Here is a 24,816-nt window from a genome sequence, read left to right as displayed (position 1 = left end):
GGCTAGCATACAAGCAGGACTTTGAATTCAACTGAAAATTTCTACTTCAACTTTTTGCAAGCACATTGCTTGAAAAAAAAAAACAAAACAGTAACATAAATGAGGAAAAGGAAGCATCCCTTAATTGTTTATACACAGTATTTATTCCAGCCCTGTCAAGGCCTCAAAAATGAACAGTATGTTCAGAACATTCATCTGTATACTTAATGAAAACTGGAGAAAACCTTGCTAAACAGTCATTATTCACCTTCCACCATGATGTGAATAATGATTGTATGTGCATAACAGTATGAAAACCCATTTTTATTAGTGTAAGTGAGGCTTAACACCAGTCTGAGCAGAAGGAAACTGGTTGTTCAGCTATCGGCTATAGGTTGAGAGATGTGTCAATTTCCAAACCATCATTATGTACTTACAGCTCACAACAATCAGGGCATCTGCTTTATCCGTCCCTTTTATGAATTTTGACAATTCTCTATGTAAGAATGTCTACAAAGGGCAAACTGTCTCATTAGAGAACGATTTCTTGAGGACAAACTAATAAATACCACGAATGGCAGCAATATTGAGCATATCTAAATGCGCATTTGACTGTTTTATGGCCCCAATTCAGTTGTTTCTAAAATCACAAGTAGAAGACAATTTTATAAACCCACATTATAAAATCTTAATTTTTGTATGAAATTTTCAAAATACATGGTGTTGTAATCTATTCATTTTAAAACAGCATATAGCTTCATTCACTAACTGCAGTAAGAAGCACATTTTGAAAAATCTAATAATGTGAAGTTTATTTGCATTAATTCTTTTTCCACCATTATAATAGATACTGACATTGTTCATGATCAGTAGACATTTTGGAATGGACAATTTGTTTCTACTATTTCTTAAAGAATAAAGTATTAAAAACAAAATCCAAGTGCAAAAGTTTTCAGTAGTCCTATCTCCAGTGTACCCCAGCATAACTGTCACAGCTGTTAGGAAATTGATAAATCCCAAGCTGCAATTTACCATGTCTTTTTCCCTCTCCAATTTGCCGTTATGCAAAAAATCTGCAGTATATTCCTGAAAGTATACCATATTCCTACAAAGTGAGGGAGCCTAAAAGCAATAGTGGTCACTGCCATTTAGAGTCTCAAACCTCATAATACCAAAGACAGGCTGTTTCAGTCTCTATAAGTCACTTCTACAGCCATTCCCTAAATACCAGTGATCATCTTCTGTTCAGCAAAGCGTTACCCATTCTTTCCTCAAAATTCAACAGACCCATATACAGTAGTGATTAGGTCTTTGAATTTTTAACTGAGTATTTTTCTGTATTATAAAACGTTATTATTAAAAGGTCAATATATGCAATATATGTATGGAAGATGCAGTTTTAAAGATGTTTATTATAAAAATGTTTTTATGGTTGATGCTTTGGGTTTTTAAGTAAATCACCTCTTCAGTGAAGGTCTCTAAATTCATTTCAAATTACCTAAAATTCTGGAACATGGACACTCTAAAAAATTTGACAGATGCCTTCTTGACAAATTCATCAGGACAAATTTTTTTAAGAATTTAGCTAAGCTCTTTAATACAACATGATACTTTATGACTGTTATACATTATTCTCCCTAAATTTGTTTTCATTCTTGGACCTTCAAACCATCTTGGAATAAATACAAAAACTTTTAAGTCAAAAATGAGTAATGCATGATTTTAACACTTTGGAGACAATTAAAATCAATAAATATTTTTCTGTAATTTAAAAAAAATAAACAATAGGTATTGTCAATCTTGTATATGCTTCTGGACTTCAGCTTGTAACAAATATATTCTGTTAGCATATAAAATGTTTTTACCTTACTTTGAAAGCATTAAATATGTAGGGCTGTCCAAAATATGTGGGTTGTCTTTTAAAATTGACACCAATGATCCATATTCCACTAAAAACAAACAAAATCATCAAACTTATGTGCACTTATTAGGAAGTAACTTTAAAAATTTGGAATTTGTTTAAAGTGCTGAGATTTAGAAGAGGACTATCTATAAGCATGCTAACCGTACCTTATCATGAACATAACAAGGACTCTCAAACTCAAGTTTAGAAAAAAAAAAAAAAATAGAAGTTCTATGAAAGAAAGATTAGTAACAAACATTTTCCATTGAAGAAAGAATTCAGGTAAAAACAAATAGCACCACAATGAATTGCACTAAGGTGCTAAAGGAGGTACCATATTCCCTGCAGAGTGAACGCTCCCTCTGAAATGTATTGCAACATATAAATGCAATTGTTTAATGGTTACCATTTGGTTCATTCATCTACAGAAAACTGCATTCCTTCTAGTTCATTATATTGAACAAACATTCAAATTACTGAACTATACATAATGTTACATAGTTTACATTTTATGAAAAAAAAGCTTGAAGGAATATTTATAAATATCACCTTGAATATAAGATGACAAGTTTTAAAGGGCTTCATATCTCTTAAGACATTTAATTTACGTTAATGGTCCAGGAGTGTTTTAGATATAGATATATAGATATATTTATATGCATATATATTTCAACAAGAAGTGTAAAAATTTTTAAAAACAAATCACAGCACTCATAGCTGCTTTACATACGAAGATCTTAGGGTTATTAAGGTGTCAAACTATTACACTTATAATAAGTATATTTTTAAAAAGACTGAAAATGGCACATCAGGAAACTTGCTAAAATTCGTATTAGAGGCCCATTTCTTTATCATATTACTGATGTGTCAATTCAATGTATAATTCCCTTTTCTTTACTGAAAGCATTTGTCCCTTCTATTTTTGGATTGAACTTCATGAGTATCTCATTCTTTTTTCTTGATTAAATGATATATTTTCCATGTCAGTTAAAGGTCAGGAAAACGGCTTGGATCTTCCTTGTAGTCATCAGGTATGGTAAAGATGGAGCCATCAAATTCATCATATCGAAACTCTTGAAAAGTCACAGTGGCTGTGATCGTAGGAAACACAGGTATATCTGTGAAGAGAACAATCATTGATAATACTGTAAAATCAATGCTGACAGTCTATAGGCCAGACAAATCTAAATATATGTCTAACAATGAGCATATGTGTTTTGGGGAATGGTTGGGGTACTGATGAAGAGAAAGACACTGAGATACCAAGAATTTTAAGAACCCATTTCTTCCCAGTCTTAAGAACATAATGTCAGACACCACAAGTCTTTATCCTTGGGACAGAGGAATACCTTTCCACTTTGCACATCCTGACATCTTTTCTTCAGATTTAGCACATTTGTTATGTTCACTTCTTGAGTTTATTTATTTTAATTCTTACTAACCTAATCATTTTTTGTTTTAACACATTAAAAACATTCCATCACTTAAGTATGTGAGCTAAAATGTTTCATCAGAATTGGAGCAATAACATACCACACAGCCTAACTTCTAAATGCAATATATTTCTGGCTGAAATTGGGAGTGAAATCTAAAAATAAAGGGCAAATATAAGCTGCATGTGATAGCACATGCCTGTACTCAAGTTACTCAGTAGGATCACAAGTTTGAGGTCAGCCTTGGCACTTTAGGGAGACCCTATACCAAAATAAAAAAGGGTTGGGGGGTTATAATAAGCTCAATGGTAGAACACCAATGAATTCAATCCCTAGTAGTAAAAATATTAATTGGAAAATCTGAAAATAATGGACAAATACATTAATTGTTCTCCTTAGTTTTATTCCTAATTACTGGAAACAGTATAAATCATAAAAAATGGGTTCTGAGTCTGAGAAATTTTACTATGAACCTCAGAGATTTCATCTGTAATACCTGAAATTCCCTCAAAACCCTGAAATGAGGGCTGGGGAGATAGCTCAGCAAGCACAAGGCCCTGAGTTCGATCCCCAGTACCGCAAAAAATAAAAAAAAAAACCTGAAATGAGTCTATAAAAAATAGTTCAAGTGTCTGCCTAGGTTAAAAACACATGAAAAGAAATTGTTTTCCTCTGGTACGGGGGATTGGTACCACTGAGCTACATCTCCTGCCCTTTTTATTTTTTATTTTGAGATAGGGTCTCACTAAGTTGCTCAGGTTGGTCTCAACTTCTATCCACCTGCTTCAGTCTCCAAAGTCACTGGGATTACAGGTGTGCACCACAACACCTGGCAAAGACATATAATAAACTAACTTCTAATAACATAAGGCCAGTATTTTTTTTTTTGCAGAAATATTCAAGCTAAAAACTGAAAAAAAAAAAAAAAAAAAAAAAAAAACAAAAAAACTTAAACAAATAAAAATCAGCATAAGAATAATAAGAAACCCAGAATAGCTAAAGCAATCCTTAGCAGGAAGAATGAAACAGGGGGTATCGCAATACGAGAACTTCAACTATACTACAAAGCAATAGTAACAAAAACAGCATGGTATTGGTACCAAAATAGACAGGTAGATCAATGGTACAGAATAGAGGACACGGACACAAACCCAAATAAATACAATTTTCTTTCTTTTTTTTTTTTTTTATTGTAAACAAATGGGATACAAGTTGTTTCTCTGTTTGTACATGGCGTAAAGGCATACCATTTGTGTAATCATAAATTTACATAGGGTAATGTTGTAAAGGCATACCATTTGTGTAATCATAAATTTACATAGGGTAATGTTGTTTGATTCATTATGTTATTTTTCCCCTCCCCCCCACCCCTCCCACCCCTTTTCCCTCTATACAGTCCTTCCTTCCTCCATTCTTGCCCCCTCCCTAACCCTAACTCTAACCCTAACACTAACCCCCCCCTCCCCCCATTATGTGTCATCATCCACTTATTAGCGATATCATTCGTCCTTTGGTTTTTTTGAGATTGGCTTATCTCACTTAAGCATGATATTCTCCAATTTCATCCATTTGCCTGCAAATATCATAATTTTATTATTCTTTATGACTGAGTAATATTCCATTGTATATATATACCACAGTTTCTTTATCCATTCATCAATTGAAGGACATCTAGGTTGGTTCCACAATCTGGCTATTGTGAACTGAGCAGCTATGAACATTGATGTGGCTGTTCTCTGTAATATGTGGATTTTAAGTCCTTTGGGTATAGGCCAAGGAGTGGGTAGCTGGGTCAAATGGTGGTTCCATTCCAAGTTTTCTAAGGAGTCTCCACACTGCTTTCCAGAGTGGCTGCACTAATTTGCAGCCCCACCAGCAATGTATACAATTTTCTAATACTAGACAAAGGGGCCAAAAATATGCAATGGAGAAAAGACAGCCTCTTCAACAAATGGTGCTGGGAAAACTGGAAATCCATATGCAACAGAATGAAAATAAACCCCTATCTCTCACCCTGCACAAAAATCAACTCACAATGGATCAAGGACCTTGAAATCAGACCAGAGACCCTGCATCTTATAGAAGAAAAAGTAGGTCCAAATCTTCAACTTGTTGGCTAAGGATCAGACTTCCTTAACAGGACTCCCAAAGCACAAGAAATAAAAGCAAGAATCAATAACTGGGATAGATTCAAACTAAACAGCTTTCTCTCAGCAAAGGAAACTATCAGCAATGCAAAGAGAGAGCCTACAGAATGGGAGAAAATCTTTGCCACTCATACTTCAGATAGAGCACTAATTTCCAGAATCTATAAAGAACTCAAAAAACTCTACACCAAGAATACAAATAACCCAATCAACAAATGGGCTAAGGAAATAAATAGACACTTCACAGAAGAAGATCTACAAGCAATCAACAAACATATGAGAAAATGTTCACCATCTCTAGTAATAAGAGAAATGCAAATCAAAACTACACTAAGATTCCATCTCTCCTCAATTAGAATGGCAATTATCAAGAATACAAGCAACAATAGATGTTGGAGAGAGGTGGAGGTGGGAAAAAGGTACACTCATACATTGCTGGTGGGGCTGCAAATTAGTGCAGCCACTCTGGAAAGCAGTGTGGAGATTCCTCAGAAAACTTGGAATGGACCTACCATTTGACCAAGCTATCCCACTCCTCGGCCTATACCCAAAGGACTTAAAATCCACATATTACAGAGAACAGCCACATCAATGTTCATAGCTGCTCAGTTCACAATAGCCAGATTGTGGAACCAACTTAGATGTCCTTCAATTGATGAATGGATAAAGAAACTGTGGTATATATATACAATGAAATATTACTCAGTCATAAAGAATAATAAAATTATGGCATTTGCAGGCAAATGGATGAAGTTGGAGACTATCATGCTAAGTGAGATAAGCCAATCTCAAAAATCCAAAAGATGAATGATTTCACTGATAAGCGGATGATGACACATAATGGGGGGTGGGAGGGGGGCAAGAATGGAGGAAGGAGGGACTGTATAGAGGGAAAAGAGAGGTGGGAGGGATGGCGGGGAGGAAAAAATAACGGAATGAATCAAACATCATTACCCTATGTAAATGTATGATTATGCAAAAGGTATGCTGTTACTCCATGTACACACAGAAACAACATGTATCCCATTTGTTTACAATAAAAATAAATTTTAAAAAAATCAGCATAAGAACTATGAAATTTCCAGTTATTTCTGGGGAAAAAAATCATTTGTGCCTACTATGTACAGATGCTGTTCTAATAAGGGGTCAGCAAATTGAAGCTCACTGCCTGGATTGTTTTTGTAAGGTTTGTGAGGCTAATAAAGAATTCACATTGTTAAATTATTGGGAAGAAAAAGAATATTTCTTGAAGTAAAAATTACATGACAGTCAAATTCAGTGTTCATAAACACTGGGACACAATATACCCATCCATTTACATATTGTCTCCAGCTGCTTTCTTTTTCCAACAAAAGACAAGAAGATATGACAGAATCCATATGGGTAGCAAAGTCAAAATATTTACTATCTTTCAAAGTGTTGCTTGACCCTTTTTCCCCCTGCCCTGCCTGGTTCCAGACATTGGATATACATCAGTAACAAGAAACAAAAGTCATGCATTATGGAGATTATATTGTGGTTGGAAGAATCAGGAAACAAATAGGTAAAAGTAAAGGTGATAATTATCTACAGAAAAATTAAGCCTGGTGGAAGAATAAAGTGTCCCAGTGTAAGAGTTGTTGGATAGGGTGATCAAAGGAAAACCTCAATGAAAGGATCTTTCAGGAAAAAACTGAGATCAAAACAAACCATGCAGTTGCCCAGAGGATGAAAATTCCCAACGGAAGGAACAACGGAAGGAACAAGAAGTACAAAAAGCCCTAAAAGAAAAGTGTTTGGTTCTGGGAACAGCTGAGGTGGCCTGTGTGGCTGCAGTCAAGTTGAATGAGGGTAGGGAGAGAAATAGGTAGCCTAATTAGGTACAGTTAAAGACTTTGCTTTTACTCTGGATGAAATTAAAAGCCAATGGAGGCTATGACCAAACTAGTAGTGTACTGTAAGTTTTAGCAGATATAGTGAGAATATAATGTAAGGTGACAGGAGTAAAAACAGAGAAACCAGAGAGGCAGGAAGAAATCCAAGACAGTACTCTACCCAAGAAGTTAGAGGAAATTTGAATCACTTGTCTCATTTACTGAAACACAAACTCCAAAAAGTCAAATCTTTAAAGAGATTAAGGTTAAAAACAGTATAGTTTCCACTAAATTTAACAATGTGAATATCAATAATAAACAATGAAGTAAGGAACTAACCTTTTTACTTTAAGTAAACTCTTACAGGTTTACATGCAACTGTAACTAATAATACAGAAAGATCCCCTGTACCCTTTATCTAACCTAACCTCTTACAAAAATACATTATGAAAAACTGGACACTGACAATACAGTAAAAGATGATTAACATTTCCATTACCACATATTGCTCTCAAGTTCCATCCTTTGTTTCCTTTTTATAGCCACATCCATTTCCCGTAGGCCCCCATGCTTTCCTTAATCCCTGACAACCATTAAACAGTTCATTTCACTTCAAACACTTTTTAAATAAATGGAATCATACAGTATGAAATCTACTGGATTGGCTTTTTTTACTCAGCATGATTTTCTAGTGTTTTGATCAGGTTGTTTCATGTATTAACAGTACATTCTTTTTTCTTTCTAAATAGTGTTCCATGGTATAATGTACCACAGACATTCATAATTTTAATTTTTTGGCTATTACAGATAAAGCTGTTATGCAACAAACATTTATGTACACGTTTTTGTGTGAACATATCTTCACTTTTCAGGTAAGTGTGTAAAAGTATAACTGCTTGATTACATACAGTAGTTGCAAGCTGAATTTTTAAGAAACTGAAAAAACATTTTTCCAGAGTAGCTGTACCATTTTATATTACCATCAGTAATGTATGAGTAACCTGGTTTCTCTACATCCTGACTCACAAACTCCTGGTGTTGTCACAATAATTTATTTTAGCCTTTCTATTAGCTAGCTGTAAGTGATATCTCATCATGGTTATAAAATGCACATCCTCAAAGACTAATGATAACATTTTTCATGTGCTTATTTTCCTCCTTATATCTTCTTTGGTGAAATGTCTCTTCTCTTCATGTTTTTTGATGTTTTGAAAATATTTTCTCTCACTCTGTAACCTGTTTTTTCTTACTCCTCTTACCTGAGTTTTTCACTAAGCAGAGTTTTTAACTTTTGATAAAGTTCAATTCATTGATTACTCCTTTTATGGATCATGCTTTTAAAGTAAAAGTTAAGAACTCTTTGTCTAAATCCAGATTCCTAATAATTGCTGTTTATTTCCTAAAAGTTTTATGATTTTACAGTTACAATTAATTTAGGTCTAACTATCCATTTCAACTCTTGCATAAAACAAAAGACTTAGTAACAGGTTCATTTTTTAGATTTTGGATGTCTAGTTACTCCAGCACTGTTTGTAGGAAAGACTACATTGAACTCCTCCATTGAACTGCTTTGCCAAAATTAGTTGGCTATATTTTATGAGAATTCTCTATTCTACTACGTTGATCTACATGTATATCCCTCAGCTGATTTCATATGTCTTGATCACCACAGCTATATAATAAATGTCAAAATCAATGTGATTCCTCACACATTATTCTGTTTCAAAAGTTTTAGCTATAGTTAATGTTTTTGAACTCTCTTCTCAGAAAAGATATGTTTGAGTAATAGCTCTCAGTAATTCACAATGTGAGATAAGGGTCTTTGCAGAGAGGTAACTGTCTTAAGAGTCATCAGGGTGGCTCCTAACCCTCACAAAAAGGGGAAATTAGGAAACACACAGAGAACACTAAGTGAAAATGAAGGCAGAAACTGAAATCTTTCTAAACAACAGGGAAAATCATCAGAAAATAGGGGAGAGGTATGGAGGTAGAAACTTCATCACAGCCTTCAGAAGCAACCAAACTTGCTGACTGAGCTTCCAGAACTGTACAACACAAATTTCTGTTGTTGAAGGCAGTTTGTGATGGTTTATTATGGCAGTCCTAGTAAAATTAATATAGCTGTTCTAGTTCAAAGTTTTGACTTTTCATGTAAACTTCAGAAATAACCTTGCATGTGTTTTTCATTTTTGTGTGTGTGATTATAATTGGAATTTAATTTATAATTTTGAGGTCTGTATGTGTACTATTAATATGCAGAAATACCAATGATATTTTATGTTTAACTTGTATCCTACGATGCCAATAAACTCACTCACTACTGCTAGGTTTTTTAAAGAATCTTCATAGAATTTTCTACCTACAGAATCATGTAAGTTGTTATTAGGGAAGGTTTTATTTCTTCTTTTCTGCTGCAAATGCCTTTTATTTTCTTCCTTTCCTTAATGCACTTATCCTTTTTATTTCTTCAAAGTCTGTAGTGCTATAATGTTTCATTCCTTTTGTCAGGAATTTGGTTTTTCTTATCAGTTTTTCTACAAGTTTATCAATTATTTGATTCAAAGAATGAATCAAATAAAGTGCTTCACTCACTTTATCTATACTTTTTCTGTTTTCTCTGGTTTCTACTCTATTACTTCCTTCTGCATCCTTTGGATTTATTTTGCTCTTTTCTTCCAAGTCATTGAAATAAACACTTAAATAATTATAAGTGTTCCTCTTTCTTTTTTTTCTTTTCTTTTCTTTTGGGTAGTGGGGATTGAATCCAGGGGTACTCTACCACTGAGCTACATTCTCAGCCCTTTCTATTTTTTGAGACGGGGTCTCACTAAGTTGTTTAGGGCCTCCCTAAATTGTTGAGGCTGGCCTTGAACATAAGATCCTTCTGACTCAGTCTCCCAAATTTCTGGGATTGCAGGTGTGTGCCACCATACCTAGCCTCCTCTTTCTTAATGTGTGAATTTAGTGCTATAAAAATTCCCCCTCAGCACTGTTTTATCTGTGTTCCACAAATCTGACACAATGCAATTTCATTTTCATTCAAGCTCAATGCATTGTTGTATTTCCCTTGAAACTTCTTCTTTAACATAGAGATTACTTAGAAGATCATTTTTTAGTTTCAAAGTGTTTGGAGATTTTCCTTTTTTCTATTATACTTTCAGGTTGATTCCATTACACTCAGAATGGACTATATATGAATCTTCTTTCATATTTATTCAGGTTTCCTTTATGCACATATACCTCCCTAGTATATGTTCCATGGGCACTTGAAAATAATATAGATTCTGTTGTTAACTGGAGTGTTCCATAAATCCCAATAAAATCCTTTATGTTGTTGAACTGATCTCTATTCTTGCTAATTATTGTTTTTATATCAACTGTTGAGAGAAGAGTGTAGAACTCTCCAATTTTAATTGTAGATCTTTTCTTTTTTCCTTTCAGTTCTATTTTTGCTTTTCTTATCTTAGAGCTCTGTTGTTTCATGTATATTCATTTAGAATTATGTCTTCTTCCTGGGATGACCCTTTTATCACTATATAATGTCCTTCTCTGTATCTGGTAATTTCCTTTGCTCTGAAATCTATTCTATAATTTTAATACAACCAGTTCTGCTTTCCTTTGAATAATATTTGCATGCTACACTTTTTTCCATCCTTTCACTTTTAAGCTTCCTGTATCATTATATTTGAAGTAAGTACCTTGAAGATAGCATATAAGTTGTAATTTTTGTTTTGTTTTTAGAGACAGTCTCACTTGGTTGCCCAGGTGGGTCTTAAACTCCTAGGCTCAAGTGATCTTCCTGCTTCACCTTCCTAAAAAGGTGGGATTATAAGTACATGCCACTGTCCATTGCTCTGGATCCTTGGATCCTTTGAATCCCTTCTTTTTTGTGGTGGTAGGAATCAAGTCCAGAGCTATATGCATGCTAGGCAAGCACTCTATCTCTCAACTATACCCCCAAGTCCCTGGGCCATGTCTTTTAGTCTACTTCAGCAATCACTGACTTTTAAATTCTCTTCTTGGACCACTTATTTTTAATAGTATATTAATATGTTCAAACTTAAGTCTGTCATTTTATTTTGTTTGTTCTGTTTTTTTTTTTTTTCCTGTTTTCCTTAGGTTACTTGACAATTAGAATTTCATTTATCTGTAGTGTTTTTTAGCTTATCTTTTCATAAAGCATCTTTAGTGGCTGCTCTCAATACATAGTATACATATCTAATTTATCATACTTTCCTAGTGTCATCATTTTACCAGTTCCAAGTGAAATAGAGAATCCTTGCCTCTTTTATGTCACTTTACCTTCTTCTACTTAGAATATAATTATAAGAATACAGAAATGAAAGTAGACAAATAGCTTGGCTATGAAAAGAAAGAATTAAAACAAGGCTGGGTAGAGTGAGGTTAACAGAATTTTTTTTTTAAGTTAGGTGGTTGAAATTTAATAGGTGAAAGAATTAATAGGAAAAGGTAGTAGAAAACTAAAAACAGGGAAAACAACTGTAAAAAAAGGGGGTGTGAGGTAAAGCAGAAATATGAGTGACAGCACACTGAAAAAGTTGGGAGAACAGATACACAGCACAAATGAAGAGATTATTTAAGCTGTGAAGAATATCACTTCCAGTGAGATAGGAGAAATGGAAGAAAAGATGGGACTTGGGGTAGAAAAACTGTATGGGGGACTGAGAACAGTGAAGAGAGGTCTCTTCTTGTAGTCTCTTTTTGTAAAAAAGGAAATAAAAACCATCTGTTTGAAGTTATAAGAAGATGTAGGGGAGAATGAAATTTGATGAAAAAGGTTCAAATTTGGCCCTGCAGTCAAACAAGAAAAACAGCAAATCTAAGATCACTCATAATCAACATGTAAAGTTTTGACAAATTTTAAAAACAACAACTTCAACTTGTTAAAATTTTCTCCCAACTTGTAGTTTTTATCCTAAAAACAGAACCAGAAATGGTAGAAGATTAAACCAACCCAGGAATGGGGTTAAACAGGGCTGGTTCAAGAGGAGGTCAAACAAATAATAAATAAATAATAAACAAATTCCCTTTAACTTTTTTAAAGTATAAAAGCAAAAGATTATATATACCTTGTTAAGAATGTGGATCTATGTCAGAGAAATGCCTGCAAAAATATTGCAGAGTTCTTTTCTTCCCATATTGTGGGAAGCCATCCTTATTTAGCAGAATCAGACTAAGTTGAGCCATAGGACGCAGAGGCCTGGCGTCTATGAGCTGCCGGGAAGCATGCGACGATGCGTGGGAGTGGTTCCCTGTTTCCTTCTGGAATTTCCCCCCAAGATTATGGCTTCCCTAACTCCACCCCATCCTGTCCATCACAGAAGAAGCTCCTCCCGGTTCTGTCCCCCTTTACCTATATGTTATAAATAAAGGAGAGCTGGGCGAGTTGTTGTTGTAAGAGGCCAGAGCTGCTATGGTCAGACCCGTCATGCCCCCTCTCATATAAAAAGAGTATTGGCTCTTCAGTGTTTATTGAGTAGGTAAGTTTTTTGGGTAATAGAAAAACTGCCAACATTCTCCTCGGCAGTTAACCCTTTTCTATTCCATGCGGGATGTGGCAGAGAGGACCCCCACACCATATAATCAAAGTAATTCTTCTGCATAAAAATCTACATTGCATTATCAACTCTGACTTAGGTTTCAAACTTATAATTATATGTGAATGCAAGGGCTGGGGTTGTGGTTCAGTGGTAAAGCGCTTGCCTATGTATGAGGCACTGGGTTTGATTCTTAGCATCACATATAAATAAATAAAATGAAGGCCCATCAACAATTAAAAATATATATTTTTAAAAAATGTGAATACAGGAATAGTTTGGAATTTTCTTCTATTTAACCCCTATCCTTTGTCCAGTTTGTAACTAAAAGGGAATCTTTTCTGGTCATGGAAAAGATAAGTGGAGTTTCAAGCTTCTGTAGAAATGCTCAACTAATCCTTATTCACAACTAGAAAACACAGCTTTTGCTTGCTTTAGTTTTCAAAATTTATCACTGATTCCTCCAAATCAGATACTGGGTTGCCAGTACTTTTTTAATGCAAAGGGCAACTGGCATAGCATTGTGAAAATCATTTTAAAATTAATTTTAATTCAAAATGTTTATGGTGAAGTCTGGGAAAATTAGATGGTTCGATTTAATTTTTTGGCAATGAAAATATTATTTCTGAGAGTAAAGCATTTTGAGTAATTATTATGGATTTTTTTTTTAATATGGAATGAAACGAGATCAAATATATCTGAGGAATTAAATAAAGACCACAATTTTTCTCTCCCACTAGAAGATAAGTACCAAAAGGACAGGACTTTTGCTTTCTCCTATCCCTGAAAGAGTATCTGGCACACAGCAAGGACTCATTAAAAACTGGGTAGCTGACTGGCTGGATGGCTGGGTGGATAGCATTAAAGGCTCTACTGAAGGTTAACGTTACATCTATGATTAAATTCCTAAAATGCTTTAAAATGGTCTTTTGTTCCACTTTCTAAGTCAGAAAAATAAAAAATGTACAAAAAAGGAAAGTTTACTTTTTCTAAAGATCACTGATATGATACAATTAAGTTCAAACACTGATTAAAAAATAAAATGTATGATTTCTTCTTTTTTGAATAATGACTGCTGTCTCCAAAAACATTTGTAATAAGCAGAACCTTAAGAGTATGCTGAAAATTTGGACTAAATTTCAGTCTCCCTATTTCATGTTATTATATTGTATCATTAGTTAACCTATATTTCTTGTACGAAATATCCCTTACATTTTATTTGAGTCACACAGAATTAGAACTCCCATCAGGCACTTTATATACATGATAAAACAGAACATCAAAGTATCTAAATACAGAAAAACTTCATAAAAATGTAAGCAACTAGTAGTCAGGCACAGTTGCCCATGCCTGTAATCCCAGTGGCTCAGGAGGCAGGAGGCTGAGGCAGGAGGATGGCAAGTTCAAAGCCAGCCTCAGCAAAAGCAAGGTGCTAATAAGCAACTCAGTGAGTCCCGGTCTCTACATCAAATACAAAATAGGGCTGGGGATGTAGCTCAGTGATAAGAGTACCCCTGGTTCAATCCCCTAGTACCCCCCCAAAATGTAAGCAACTAGTAAATGTACTTTCTTTTAAAATGTATTATTAAATTTAAATAAACAATTCCATATTTCAAACAGACACTAAAATTATATCCAAATTTTTTTCTTACCTAATTTTACAGGAAAGCCTGGAGGAAGCTTCATCTGAACAAATTCTCTAAGCTTGTTAAAGTGCTTGAAGGGAGCTATTACTTCTAAAACATTCAATAATCTGAAAAATAGAAGAAAAAACTATTTTCATTGTTCAAAATATTATTTCTGTGTGCTCTTATGCTGTTTAACTACATGCATCAAACTAAGTAATACTGGCTTTCAGATCTCAGGGATGAGGAAATTACATACTTTCTGCCTCCTGGATCTTTTAATTATTCTTTTTACCACGCAAGGTTTATAACTTCTGTTTGTACACCCATACTTTCTAGTTGTTTGATATTAGGTCCTTATTTAAATGGATTGAAGACTTAAGTTTTCTTATTGAAGTCTACAAATTCCTGAGTTCCTTATTTAGACTCATGGTTTGGATAGCTGAATTTCACTATCAATTTATATATGTAAATGCTCTTATGTGCTTAATATTCCTTCATTTCTTGCCTATTTGATAAACTGTTTTTTAAGTCTTTAAAGGGAAATCTCATTCATATGTTTCAGGTTATACGATCTTTCTCCTTCTGAATTAGAATTTCACACCTCTTAGAATTCTGTATCACACCACTAAATTATATTACAACTTCTCCTTTCATCTTCTGGTTGGATGGATTTCCTTGTATTTTGGTGGGGGCAGGGGCAGGGCAGTACTGAGAATCAAACCTGGGATCATTCTACTTTAGAGCTACATGCTCATTTCTTTTTTATTTAATTATGAGATAGGGTCTCACTAGCCTCAAACTTGTGATCCTCCTGCCAAAGACTCCCAAGTCACTGGGATTACAGGAGGGTGCCACTGTGTCCAGCTTGGATTTCATTTTCAAGTAGTATTATTTTTCTTTCAATAAAGGCTCATGGTTACTATACTTTCTGAATACTTCTGTGTCTGAGAATAACTTCAGTTGCATTGTATATAACTGACAGCTAGATATATTATCAGATCACACTTTCTTTGCTTTTTTTTTTTTAATGTCAAAAATGGGGGGAGAATGTAAGACCAGACTGACTTTATCCATTTTCTGCCGTGATGCCTCTAGATTTCTTTATTAACAATTGAAACCCAATAGTTTATTGGATAATTTTTGTTACTGATCATTCAATATTCATTTTTCTTGTAACCTAATGTTATCCTATAGATTCAGTTCTTTGTTACAGAGAAATTTTCTTCTATGATATTTTGAATACTATTTTCAGCTACATTTTGGAGACTTTCTATTTAAAGGAACACCAATGATTCTTATGTTGAATCATCTTTATATAACTCCATATTTACTGTTTTCTTTAATTCCTTTCCTCTGTTCTTATATTTATTGTAACCTGTCAAAATTTAATTTTCAGTCACATCTACTCTTTTATTGTTGTTTCTAATATATTTATTTTATAATAGTACTGTTTAATGCTCAATCTATTTCTCTTCAGTTTTACAATCTCCTTTTCATTTCATTTTATTCTTTCATCTCATCTTAGAATGTTCTAGTATATTGATTTTATGTTATTTATGTGTTTTTCCACAGCATTCACAGAAAATTTTCTTTGGTCCTTTTAGTTTACTTATTTCAAGTTTTTTTTTTTTTTTTTTTTTTTTTTTGGTACAGGGATTGAACTCAGGAGCACTCAACCACTGAGTCACATCCCTGCCCTATGGTGTATTTTTTTTTTTTTTTTTTTTTTTTTTTGCGGTATTGGGGATCAAACTCAGGGCCTTGTGCTTGCAAGACAAGCACTCTACCAGCTGAGCTATCTCCCCAGCCCCCCTATGGTGTATTTTATTTAGAGACAAGGTCTTACTGAGCTGCTTAGCACCTCACTTTTGCTGAGGTTGGCTTTGAACCCCACAATTCTCCTGCCTCAGCCTCCTGTGCCACTGTAATTATGGGTGTGTGCCACCGAGCCCAGCTAATTTCATGTTCTTTCTGTGTTTTTTCATAACACTTCTGTGTTTTTCCATAGCCTTTAAAGGTTTTCTTACATAAATTTCTTACATAAATTTTTCTTTGGTCCTCTGACCTGTTTTTAATTTTGGAATGATTTCTTTGCATGACTTTTGAAAGTAACATTCCTTATTTTATTTATTTATTTTTTTTTTCAGGAATAGTGATTACAACTGTCACATCTAATCTATACCTAAGTAAGATACCCAATTTCTTCATAAAACATATCTCAAATTAGGATAATTCCTAAAATTGATGTCATCACAAAATTAGCTGTATTTTCTTCTTCAATAGCACACAGAGAGCTGGGGGTTGTGGCTCAGTGGCAGAGCACTTGTTTAGCATGTGTGAAGCACTAGGTTTGATTCTCAGTACCACATTAAAAATAAAGATATTATGTCCATCTATAGCTAAAAATATTTTTAAAAATTAGTACACAGAATATAAAACTGATACATCATGGAGTCAACTGGGTCCTAGATATAATGTATTGTGGCAGGTTTTTATATGCAGTTAATTCTCTTCTCACATTTTCTTAGATTCTCTCACTCTGGCCTATATAAAACATTCTTCAACTTTTCTAAAGTTTACATATGGAGCAAAATCAGGGAATATTCTCTATGCACAGACTTTGTTGAAAAATATGGGTCCTACTCACTTCTCCAAGAAAAATTTTTTGATGTACTAGACCAGGTTTTTTTGCTTGTTTGTTTGTTTGTTTTGCTTCTTAATGTGTTAGGTCAGATTGGAAGGAGAAGAAATGAGAAAGAAAAAAATAGCCTGGGGGCCATTCCACTTTAGTGTAAAGTTTAAAGCAACAATTCTATCAAGAGTAGGCTGTAGTCACCTACCTCTCATTTCACCCATTTATCCAAATTGGATTTTTTTTAAGGAGCATCTGGTAAGTATAAATCTAAAGATATATTCAAACAAAATGTCATATTGTTTGTAATAGTCACAAACTAAAAAAAAAAAAATCTGTCCATAGGAGAATGATAAAATAAATGGCAGTAAGTCAATACTATGAAACAAAGAAGGAAAAAAAATGTGATTACTATAAGAACTCAGAGATACACTCACCTTTAAAAGAGATAAAGGAATTCATAGAACAAATTGTGAACTATTTCCCATTTTTATAAAAAATGCAAAACACGTTTGAACAAAAATACATTAGTTATTAACTATTAATAGGGGAAAAGAAAATTATCACTTTTTGGTGTATAAACTTCCATGTTTTCAGACTTTTAAAATTATTAAAATAATACATGTATTATATATATTATGTAATAATCACGATTTTATGGAACAAAGACAACTGCTAGAAAATCAATTCAAAAACTATTTTAAGCTATTCAAAAATTTACCTGGAGAAAATAATAAAAATATTAATCCCTTTGGAACCAGAATATTTTTAGAATGTTCATATCAAAGCAATGGCTGTATGCTTTTACATTTCAAAGACCTCAAACTCAATACTCAAATGCAAATATTATTATAGCCTTTAGGGTTAAATAGCTCTCTTTATAAACATGTATAATTAATAACAAACTTACGACTCAATCCCTAAGGGGAATTCCTGGCTCATGGCTATGGTGGCTTTAAAGGTTTTCTTACTTTCTTTGCATACCAGTTCTCTACCCAGATGTGGAGCTCTAAAATGGGAGGTTGCAGGAGAGAAAAAGAAAATGTTAAGAAACTTATTCCATAGAACATTCACTATTAATTCACTTTTAATTAATTCAATTTTTCTTATTCTGTCTATAGAAATAAAATAATGCTAAAAGAGAATAAGATATGTAACAAAAGAAAACAATAAACTAAAAGTTCAGAAAATATTATTAGACCTCAACTAATTTCACATTGAATATAACTGAATTATAATAATTACCATTTTATGAAACAAAGACAACTGCTAGAAAAACAAAATTTTAAAGTATTATTGCATATCTTTAAAATCCCTTACTCCATTCAATCTCTTTTACTGTCTACTACAGTGTTAGCCTTCATCAATAAGAAGTCTTATGAAGAATAAATATTTCTACAGTAAATACTGTCAAAAGACAAAAATATAACAACTTTAGTTTAAAGATCTAATTTGCCTTCCCTGCCCAGTTCTAGACTAGGGCAATGCCTTGTTCTATAAAATAGCATGAGCATTGCAATGAGCTTGAAATAGAATTTGGAAGACGACTCCCCACCTACTCCCACCCTAATGAAGATACAGACGCTGGATGCCCCAAGGTATCTGAACTCTTTTTGATGTGATAAGGAGGCTCCAGGAACTCCAAAGAAGGCAAAATCTGTGAAACTCCTTTTGGTCATAGACCCAGAAACTACTGCCTTTCGTCCCAATGCACCCCTTCCTATGGAACACAGACTAAATAAATCTGCATAGGTATATTTTGCACCTTTTGTCTCACTAAACTATAACTGCCTCCTCTCAAAGTTCTGCTGACTTTTAGGGATTTCAGAAATGGAATCTTTGAAACAAGTTTCTTCCATATTCCTTCAAATTATTTTCGTAGGAATTTGACCAAATATTTCTGGAGCAGGGAGTATTTAGGCCTGCCCTCTTCTTCCACTGGTGGAATCCTGTGCAGCCTGGTAAGAAGCTAAGCAGAGTTGGTTTTATAGACACAAATGTGCAGAAGAAGAAAACAAAAGGTAGATGTTTTCCTAACAGGTTAAAACATAGGGGACTTCCCTATTTTACACTAATTCAGATTGACTGGAATGTCCTCAGTTATTTTTTCAAATTTCAGTTTGATTAGATGGTACATAGCACATGTGACTACATTCTGGGTTTGGTATGATCTGGAGCCTAGTGTGAGAGGTTAGTCCAAACCAATGGTTTCTCACAAAATATGTTTAACACTATATGATATTCAGACAGAAACATTATGGAGAAGTTAGAAAAATATAACAAGCCTTTTAATAAGAAGATCCAAATGATGATGGCTTCTAAGGGGGTAGGTGATATTTCATTCTCCACCAAAAGGAATAAACATTTTATTTGTTCATTCATTTAAAATAAACCCTTTATCCATTCATCATTCTTTTAATAAAGAAATACATACTGAATATAAATTAGGTTAACTACTATACTAAATATTCATAATACAACAGGAAGTAAAAACTGTTCTTTTCTTTTCTTTTTTTTTTTGCAATACTGGGGAGTTAACCCAGGGGAGCTCTACCATTGTACTACATTCTCAGCCCTTTTTAGTTTTTATTTTATTTTTGGTATCCAAAAATACCAACAGGGATTAAGGGATTAAACCCAAGGGCACTTAACCACTAAGCCATATGCCTAGTCCTTTTTATTTATTTTTCATTCTGAGACTGGGTCTCACTAGGTTGCTTACAGTCTGGCTAAATTGCTGAGGCTGGTTTCAAACCTGCAATCCTCATGCCTCAGCTTCCTGAGCCACTGGGATTACAGGACTGCACCCTGCTTTTAGTTTTTATTTCGAGATAAGAGTCTCGCTAAGTTGCCCAGGTTGCTCTTAAACTTGCAATTCTCTTGCCTCAACCTCTGAATTGCTGGAATTGCAGGCATGCACCACCATGCCCAGCAGCAAAGGTCTAGCATAAGGTGAAACAAAAAGAGTAATAATAGAAGATAAGCTTGGAAAGGCAAAGAGGACACAAATAATGAATGAATTTACACACCATACTAAATCAGGACAATCACTAAATACAAAAGTTCATCATACAATGGAAAATTTCAAAAGTAACAACATTGTGTAATTTCCTATATAATATGTTCTTAAAACAAGTACTATAGTTTTTTTTTTTTTTTTTGAGAGAGGGTGCATAAATATAGAAAAAGGCTCTACAATCTTATTTAGAATGTACATAATTCAGTATAGTCTTTCCGCATTGTGAATAATTTCTATTTTTTAAATCAAAAACACTGCTTCAAAAAGAGAATGTAATGATAATTGTCTAATATAAACTCGGGCTGGGGAGATAGCTCAGTTGGTAGAGTGCTTGCCTTGCAAGCACAAGGCCCTGGGTTCAATCCTCAGCACCACCAAAAAAAAAAAAAATTAATATAAACTCTCATACCTAGTCACACATTCTGTTCTTATAAACTATTCTTTCTAAAAACCAAAGAAAACATAAACCAAAGAAATCCACCTACTTTCCATTTTCAGCAGATATATATTCTTCCCATGTAATAGTGTTCTGAGGAGGAGGGGTAAGGGACTGTCTTCGAACAGGCTGCCAAAATATAAAAGAGAAATTAAGAGAAGGGGAGGAAGGGGGTTAAAAAAAAAAACATTATATATTTAAAATATAAAATTAAAACATAGTAAACTGGGTGCTATGGTTGTAGACCACTTGGATAGCATAGAACAGGCTCTGGGTTCTATTCCCAGCACTGGAAAAAAAAAAACCACACACACACACACAAACACACATACTCACAGTATTATTTAAAATCATCAATCTACTTAATTTCTTCAATATAACACTTAAAGGCATTCCTTCCAAGACTAAGACAGTACCATGGTAATTGAAGCTCTAAAGGAAACATTTGTTATCAATTTTTTTCTAAATATGAATACTAGTATTGAAGTAATAATATCCATTCACTCAATGTTTCAATCATCTAACATGTCCCTGGCTTTACACCAGCTACTACACATGGGAGTATAGAGAAATGTAAGAACTCTGACTTCAATAAACTTATATTTGAAAGAAAAAAACAATGTGGAGGAACAGTAAACCAGAAATCCAGAAATACAAAATATATTTGTGCATGTGTGTGTCTATATAAATACATATTTTTAAGAGACAGAGTACCATTAATGAGTAGCAATAGAAATTGAAAATTGCACAAGAAAAGCTAAAAAGACAAACTGTGGACCAAGAGGACAACAAGTGAAAGACTGGTATAAATAACAAGATAAATGGTAACACTGGCAGAGTGCCCTCTTCAGAGAAGTGCAATTTTGAATATATAATGAATACAAGATATTAATCAAATAGTCTAAAAGAATTGTTAAAATCAAAGATTTTTTTTAAAGACACAGAACCTAGTTAGAATCCCAGCTCCAATACCTGGTAGTTGTGTGAATTGTGGCAAGTTACTTTCAATTATGTTAACTCGCCTGTGAAATAGTACTATGGTCACTTGTTATGGTTTGTATGTGAGGTGTCCCCCAAAAGCTCACGTGAGACAAAGCAAGAAGGTTTAGAGAAAAAATGATTGGGTTATGAAAGCCTCAACACAATAAGTGAATTAATCACTTAATGGGATTGAGTGGTAACTGAAGGCTGGTGGGATGTGGCTGGAGGAGGTGGGGCATTGGGGCTGTGACTTTCAGGTATTTTATTTATATCTGGCAAGTTGAGTCTCTCAGGTTCTTAATCATCATGTGAGCTGCTTTCCTCTGCTACACTCTTCACCATGATGTCCAGTGTCACCTCCAGCCCCAAGGAATAAAGACTGCTATCTATGGATAGAGAACTCTGAAACCATGAGCCCCTAAATAAACTTTTCCTCCCCTAAAATTGATCTGGTCAGATCTTTTAGTCACAGAGGCGATAAAGGTGACTAAAACATCACTGTTACGTTTGAGGCATGAGGTATCACCCCCAAAAGCTCCTAAGTTAATGCAGGAATGTTCAGAAGTGAAATGATTATGAGTGCTATGACCTAATTGATGGATTAATCCAATTGACAGAAAAATAATTTTATGCTATGTGGTAATTGTAGGTACATGGGGCATGGTTGGAGGTGGATCACTGGGATTATGTCACTGGAGATTATACCTTGACCCCCCTGGCTCTTCCCTCTTTCTTCTGCTTCCAGGCTACCATGAGTTGAGTAGTTTTTCACTGCTACATTCTGGGCCCAGAGCAATGGAGTCAGTCAACCATGGACAGAACCTCTGAAACTATAAGCCCCAAATAAACTTTTCCTCCACTACATTTTTCTTGTTAGGTATTTTGGTCACAGTGACAAAAAACTGACTAGCATAGTAATTGGCATTAAGAAGCAGGATCATTGCTGTGACTAGACTGACCGTGAGGTATAGAAGACTTTGGAACTGGTTTGCAGAAGGAATTTGAAAAAGTTGGAGATGCAGACTGGAGAAGCCTTGGAATATTGTAAGCAGAGCTTAATTTGCAATTCTGGGATAAACTCAGAAGACAAAATGCTGAGAGGAATGCAGACAGTAAGGACCATAGTCATAAGGTTTCAAAAAGGAATGAGGACTCTATTGCAAACTGGACTAGAGGTCATTCGTTTTACATTTTGGCAAAGAACTCATCTACATTTTCCCCATGTCCTGAGACTCTATGAGGCTGAATTTAAAGGTGATGGACTAATTAATCTGGGAGATGAAATGCACATATATTGCAGGCAGCTTTTAAGCAGATTTATTATGAGAATTGGGGGAGGAAAAAAAAGCAGAAAGGAAAAAAAGATTTGAGAAAATTTGCAGTTTGACCAGAAAAGTGCAGGTAAAATTGGAGCCAAGAAAGGTGTGGTTGTCAAAGAGATGACCACCACTGAAGGGAAGTTAAGTACTTTACACAGAGACAACAGAAAAGAGTAATAGACATAGATGTCTCGAGGTTATCTCAGGAATCAGCAAGACCGCATCCACTACAGAATAAGAGTATAAAAGTGAAAACTCATATAAAAGATCTTGGGAGCACCCTGCTACCACAGGAGTGCCTAGGAAGTAGTTTCCCCAGGATTTGGTTCAACATGCTCAGTTCCCCTGGTACTCAGAGGCTACAGAAGCTGTGGTCCACAGGGGTCAAGTTACCACCTGAGCTAGTGACAGACCCTGGCATTGTCCACATGGTGGTGGCTCTGCAGGAATGCAACATTTTGGAATTAAAAGTGTCATAGAGGCTTCCACCAAGATTTCAAAGGAAAGTGCAAGAGGTTAAGCAAATTGTAGTAGGGAAGAAATACCCACACGAAGTCCATGAAAGGACAATGTGTAAAGTTGTGAAAGTGAACCTGATGCTTTACTAGAGAACCCCCAGGATTAAGGAATGCCAGTAATGAGAAAAGCTGCTGGCTACAGACATTGCCAGGCTAAGAGAGAGGCCAAGAGCACTGAAACAGGGAAGTCATAAGATCAGGACTGCCCCAAGTCCTTTGGAGCTCACATCTTGTCAACATGTGCCCTGGATGCTGAACATGGAGTTACAGAACCTTATGTTTACCTGGCTGGGTTTCAGTTTTACTGTGGTTCTATCTCTTCATTCTATCCCCCTATTCCTGCCCTTTGGAATGGGAATATTTACTCTATGACATTATATATTTGATGTATGTAATGTGGTTTTGATCTTTACAGAGACACAGAGCAAAGAGCATGCCTTCAGTCTTTGATGAGACTTTGGATTTGGACTTCTGGGCAATGCTGGAACTGCTAAGACTATGGAAACTCTTGAAGATGCCCTGAATGCATTTTGCATTATGAGACAGGCATGAGCTATTGAGGGTTGGGGCAGAAAATATTATGGTTTAGATATGAGGTATCTCCCAAAAGCTCTCATGTTAATGCAGGAATGTTCAGAAATGAAATGATTAGATGATGAGAGCTGTAACCTTATCAGTGGATTAATCTAGCTGGGAGATTGATAATTTGAAATAATTGTTGTGGGGCATGGCTGGAGAACTTGGGGTCACTGAGGTTGTGCCCTTGGTGATTATACTTTTTTGGCTTCTCCCTCTCTGTCTCTGTTTCCCAGCTGGCTACCATGAGCTGAGTAGTTTTCTTCTACCAAGCCCTGGGCCTAGAGTGATAGTCAACCATGAACTGAACCTCTCAAACCATACACCAAAAACAAACTTTTCCTCTTCTAAGTAAATCTTGCCAGGTACTTTAGGCACAGCAACAAAAAGCTGACTAGCACCGCCCAGGACATATAGTTAAAAATTTAAGGAGATAACAAGTAAAGAGCTTAATACCCGGCACAGAATAAAGGGTTCAGGAATGCTGAGAAATTCCCAAAGGGCAATTACAAAAGGAAAAAGGGAAAAAAAAAAAAAAAAAAAAGGAATTCTCTGACAGACAAAACAATGTAAAAAGAGGAATAATGACTAAGCCCTGAATACTGCTGTGTTAGGGGGGATTTAAAAAAAAAAAAAAAAAAGAATGGGGTCAGAGAAGTAAAGGAAAAATGAGAGCATCCAAGTATCAAAAAAGGCAGACTATTGTCATGCCAAAATATCATTTTGACATAAAAATTATTTTGAGCTGAAGGCAATTAAAAAGTAGTAGAATGGGGCTGGAGATATAGCTCAGTTGGTAGAGTGCTTGCCTTGCAAGCACAAGGCCCTAAGTTC

General features: G+C 34.7%; 1 protein-coding gene across 2 annotated transcripts in view; it reads right to left on the bottom strand.

The window, feature by feature from the left end:
* Positions 1-267: 267 nt before the first annotated feature.
* Ankrd13c (ankyrin repeat domain 13C) overlaps positions 268-24,816 on the bottom strand; it is an 84,172-nt gene continuing 59,623 nt past the window's right edge. For both annotated transcript variants that reach the window (XM_047556255.1, XM_047556249.1), the window contains 4 exons: positions 20,638-20,717; positions 18,044-18,142; positions 14,526-14,626; positions 268-3,000 (listed from right to left, as the gene is read on the bottom strand). In XM_047556255.1, the coding sequence (XP_047412211.1) occupies positions 2,870-3,000; positions 14,526-14,626; positions 18,044-18,142; positions 20,638-20,717 (411 nt within the window). In that variant the 3' untranslated portion in view covers positions 268-2,869. The remainder of the gene's footprint in view (positions 3,001-14,525; positions 14,627-18,043; positions 18,143-20,637; positions 20,718-24,816) is intronic.

The sequence above is a fragment of the Sciurus carolinensis genome, chromosome 1 (assembly GCF_902686445.1).
Source record: "Sciurus carolinensis chromosome 1, mSciCar1.2, whole genome shotgun sequence".
Taxonomy (NCBI): Eukaryota; Metazoa; Chordata; class Mammalia; order Rodentia; family Sciuridae; genus Sciurus; species Sciurus carolinensis.
This window is presented reverse-complemented; position numbering and strand designations above follow the sequence as displayed.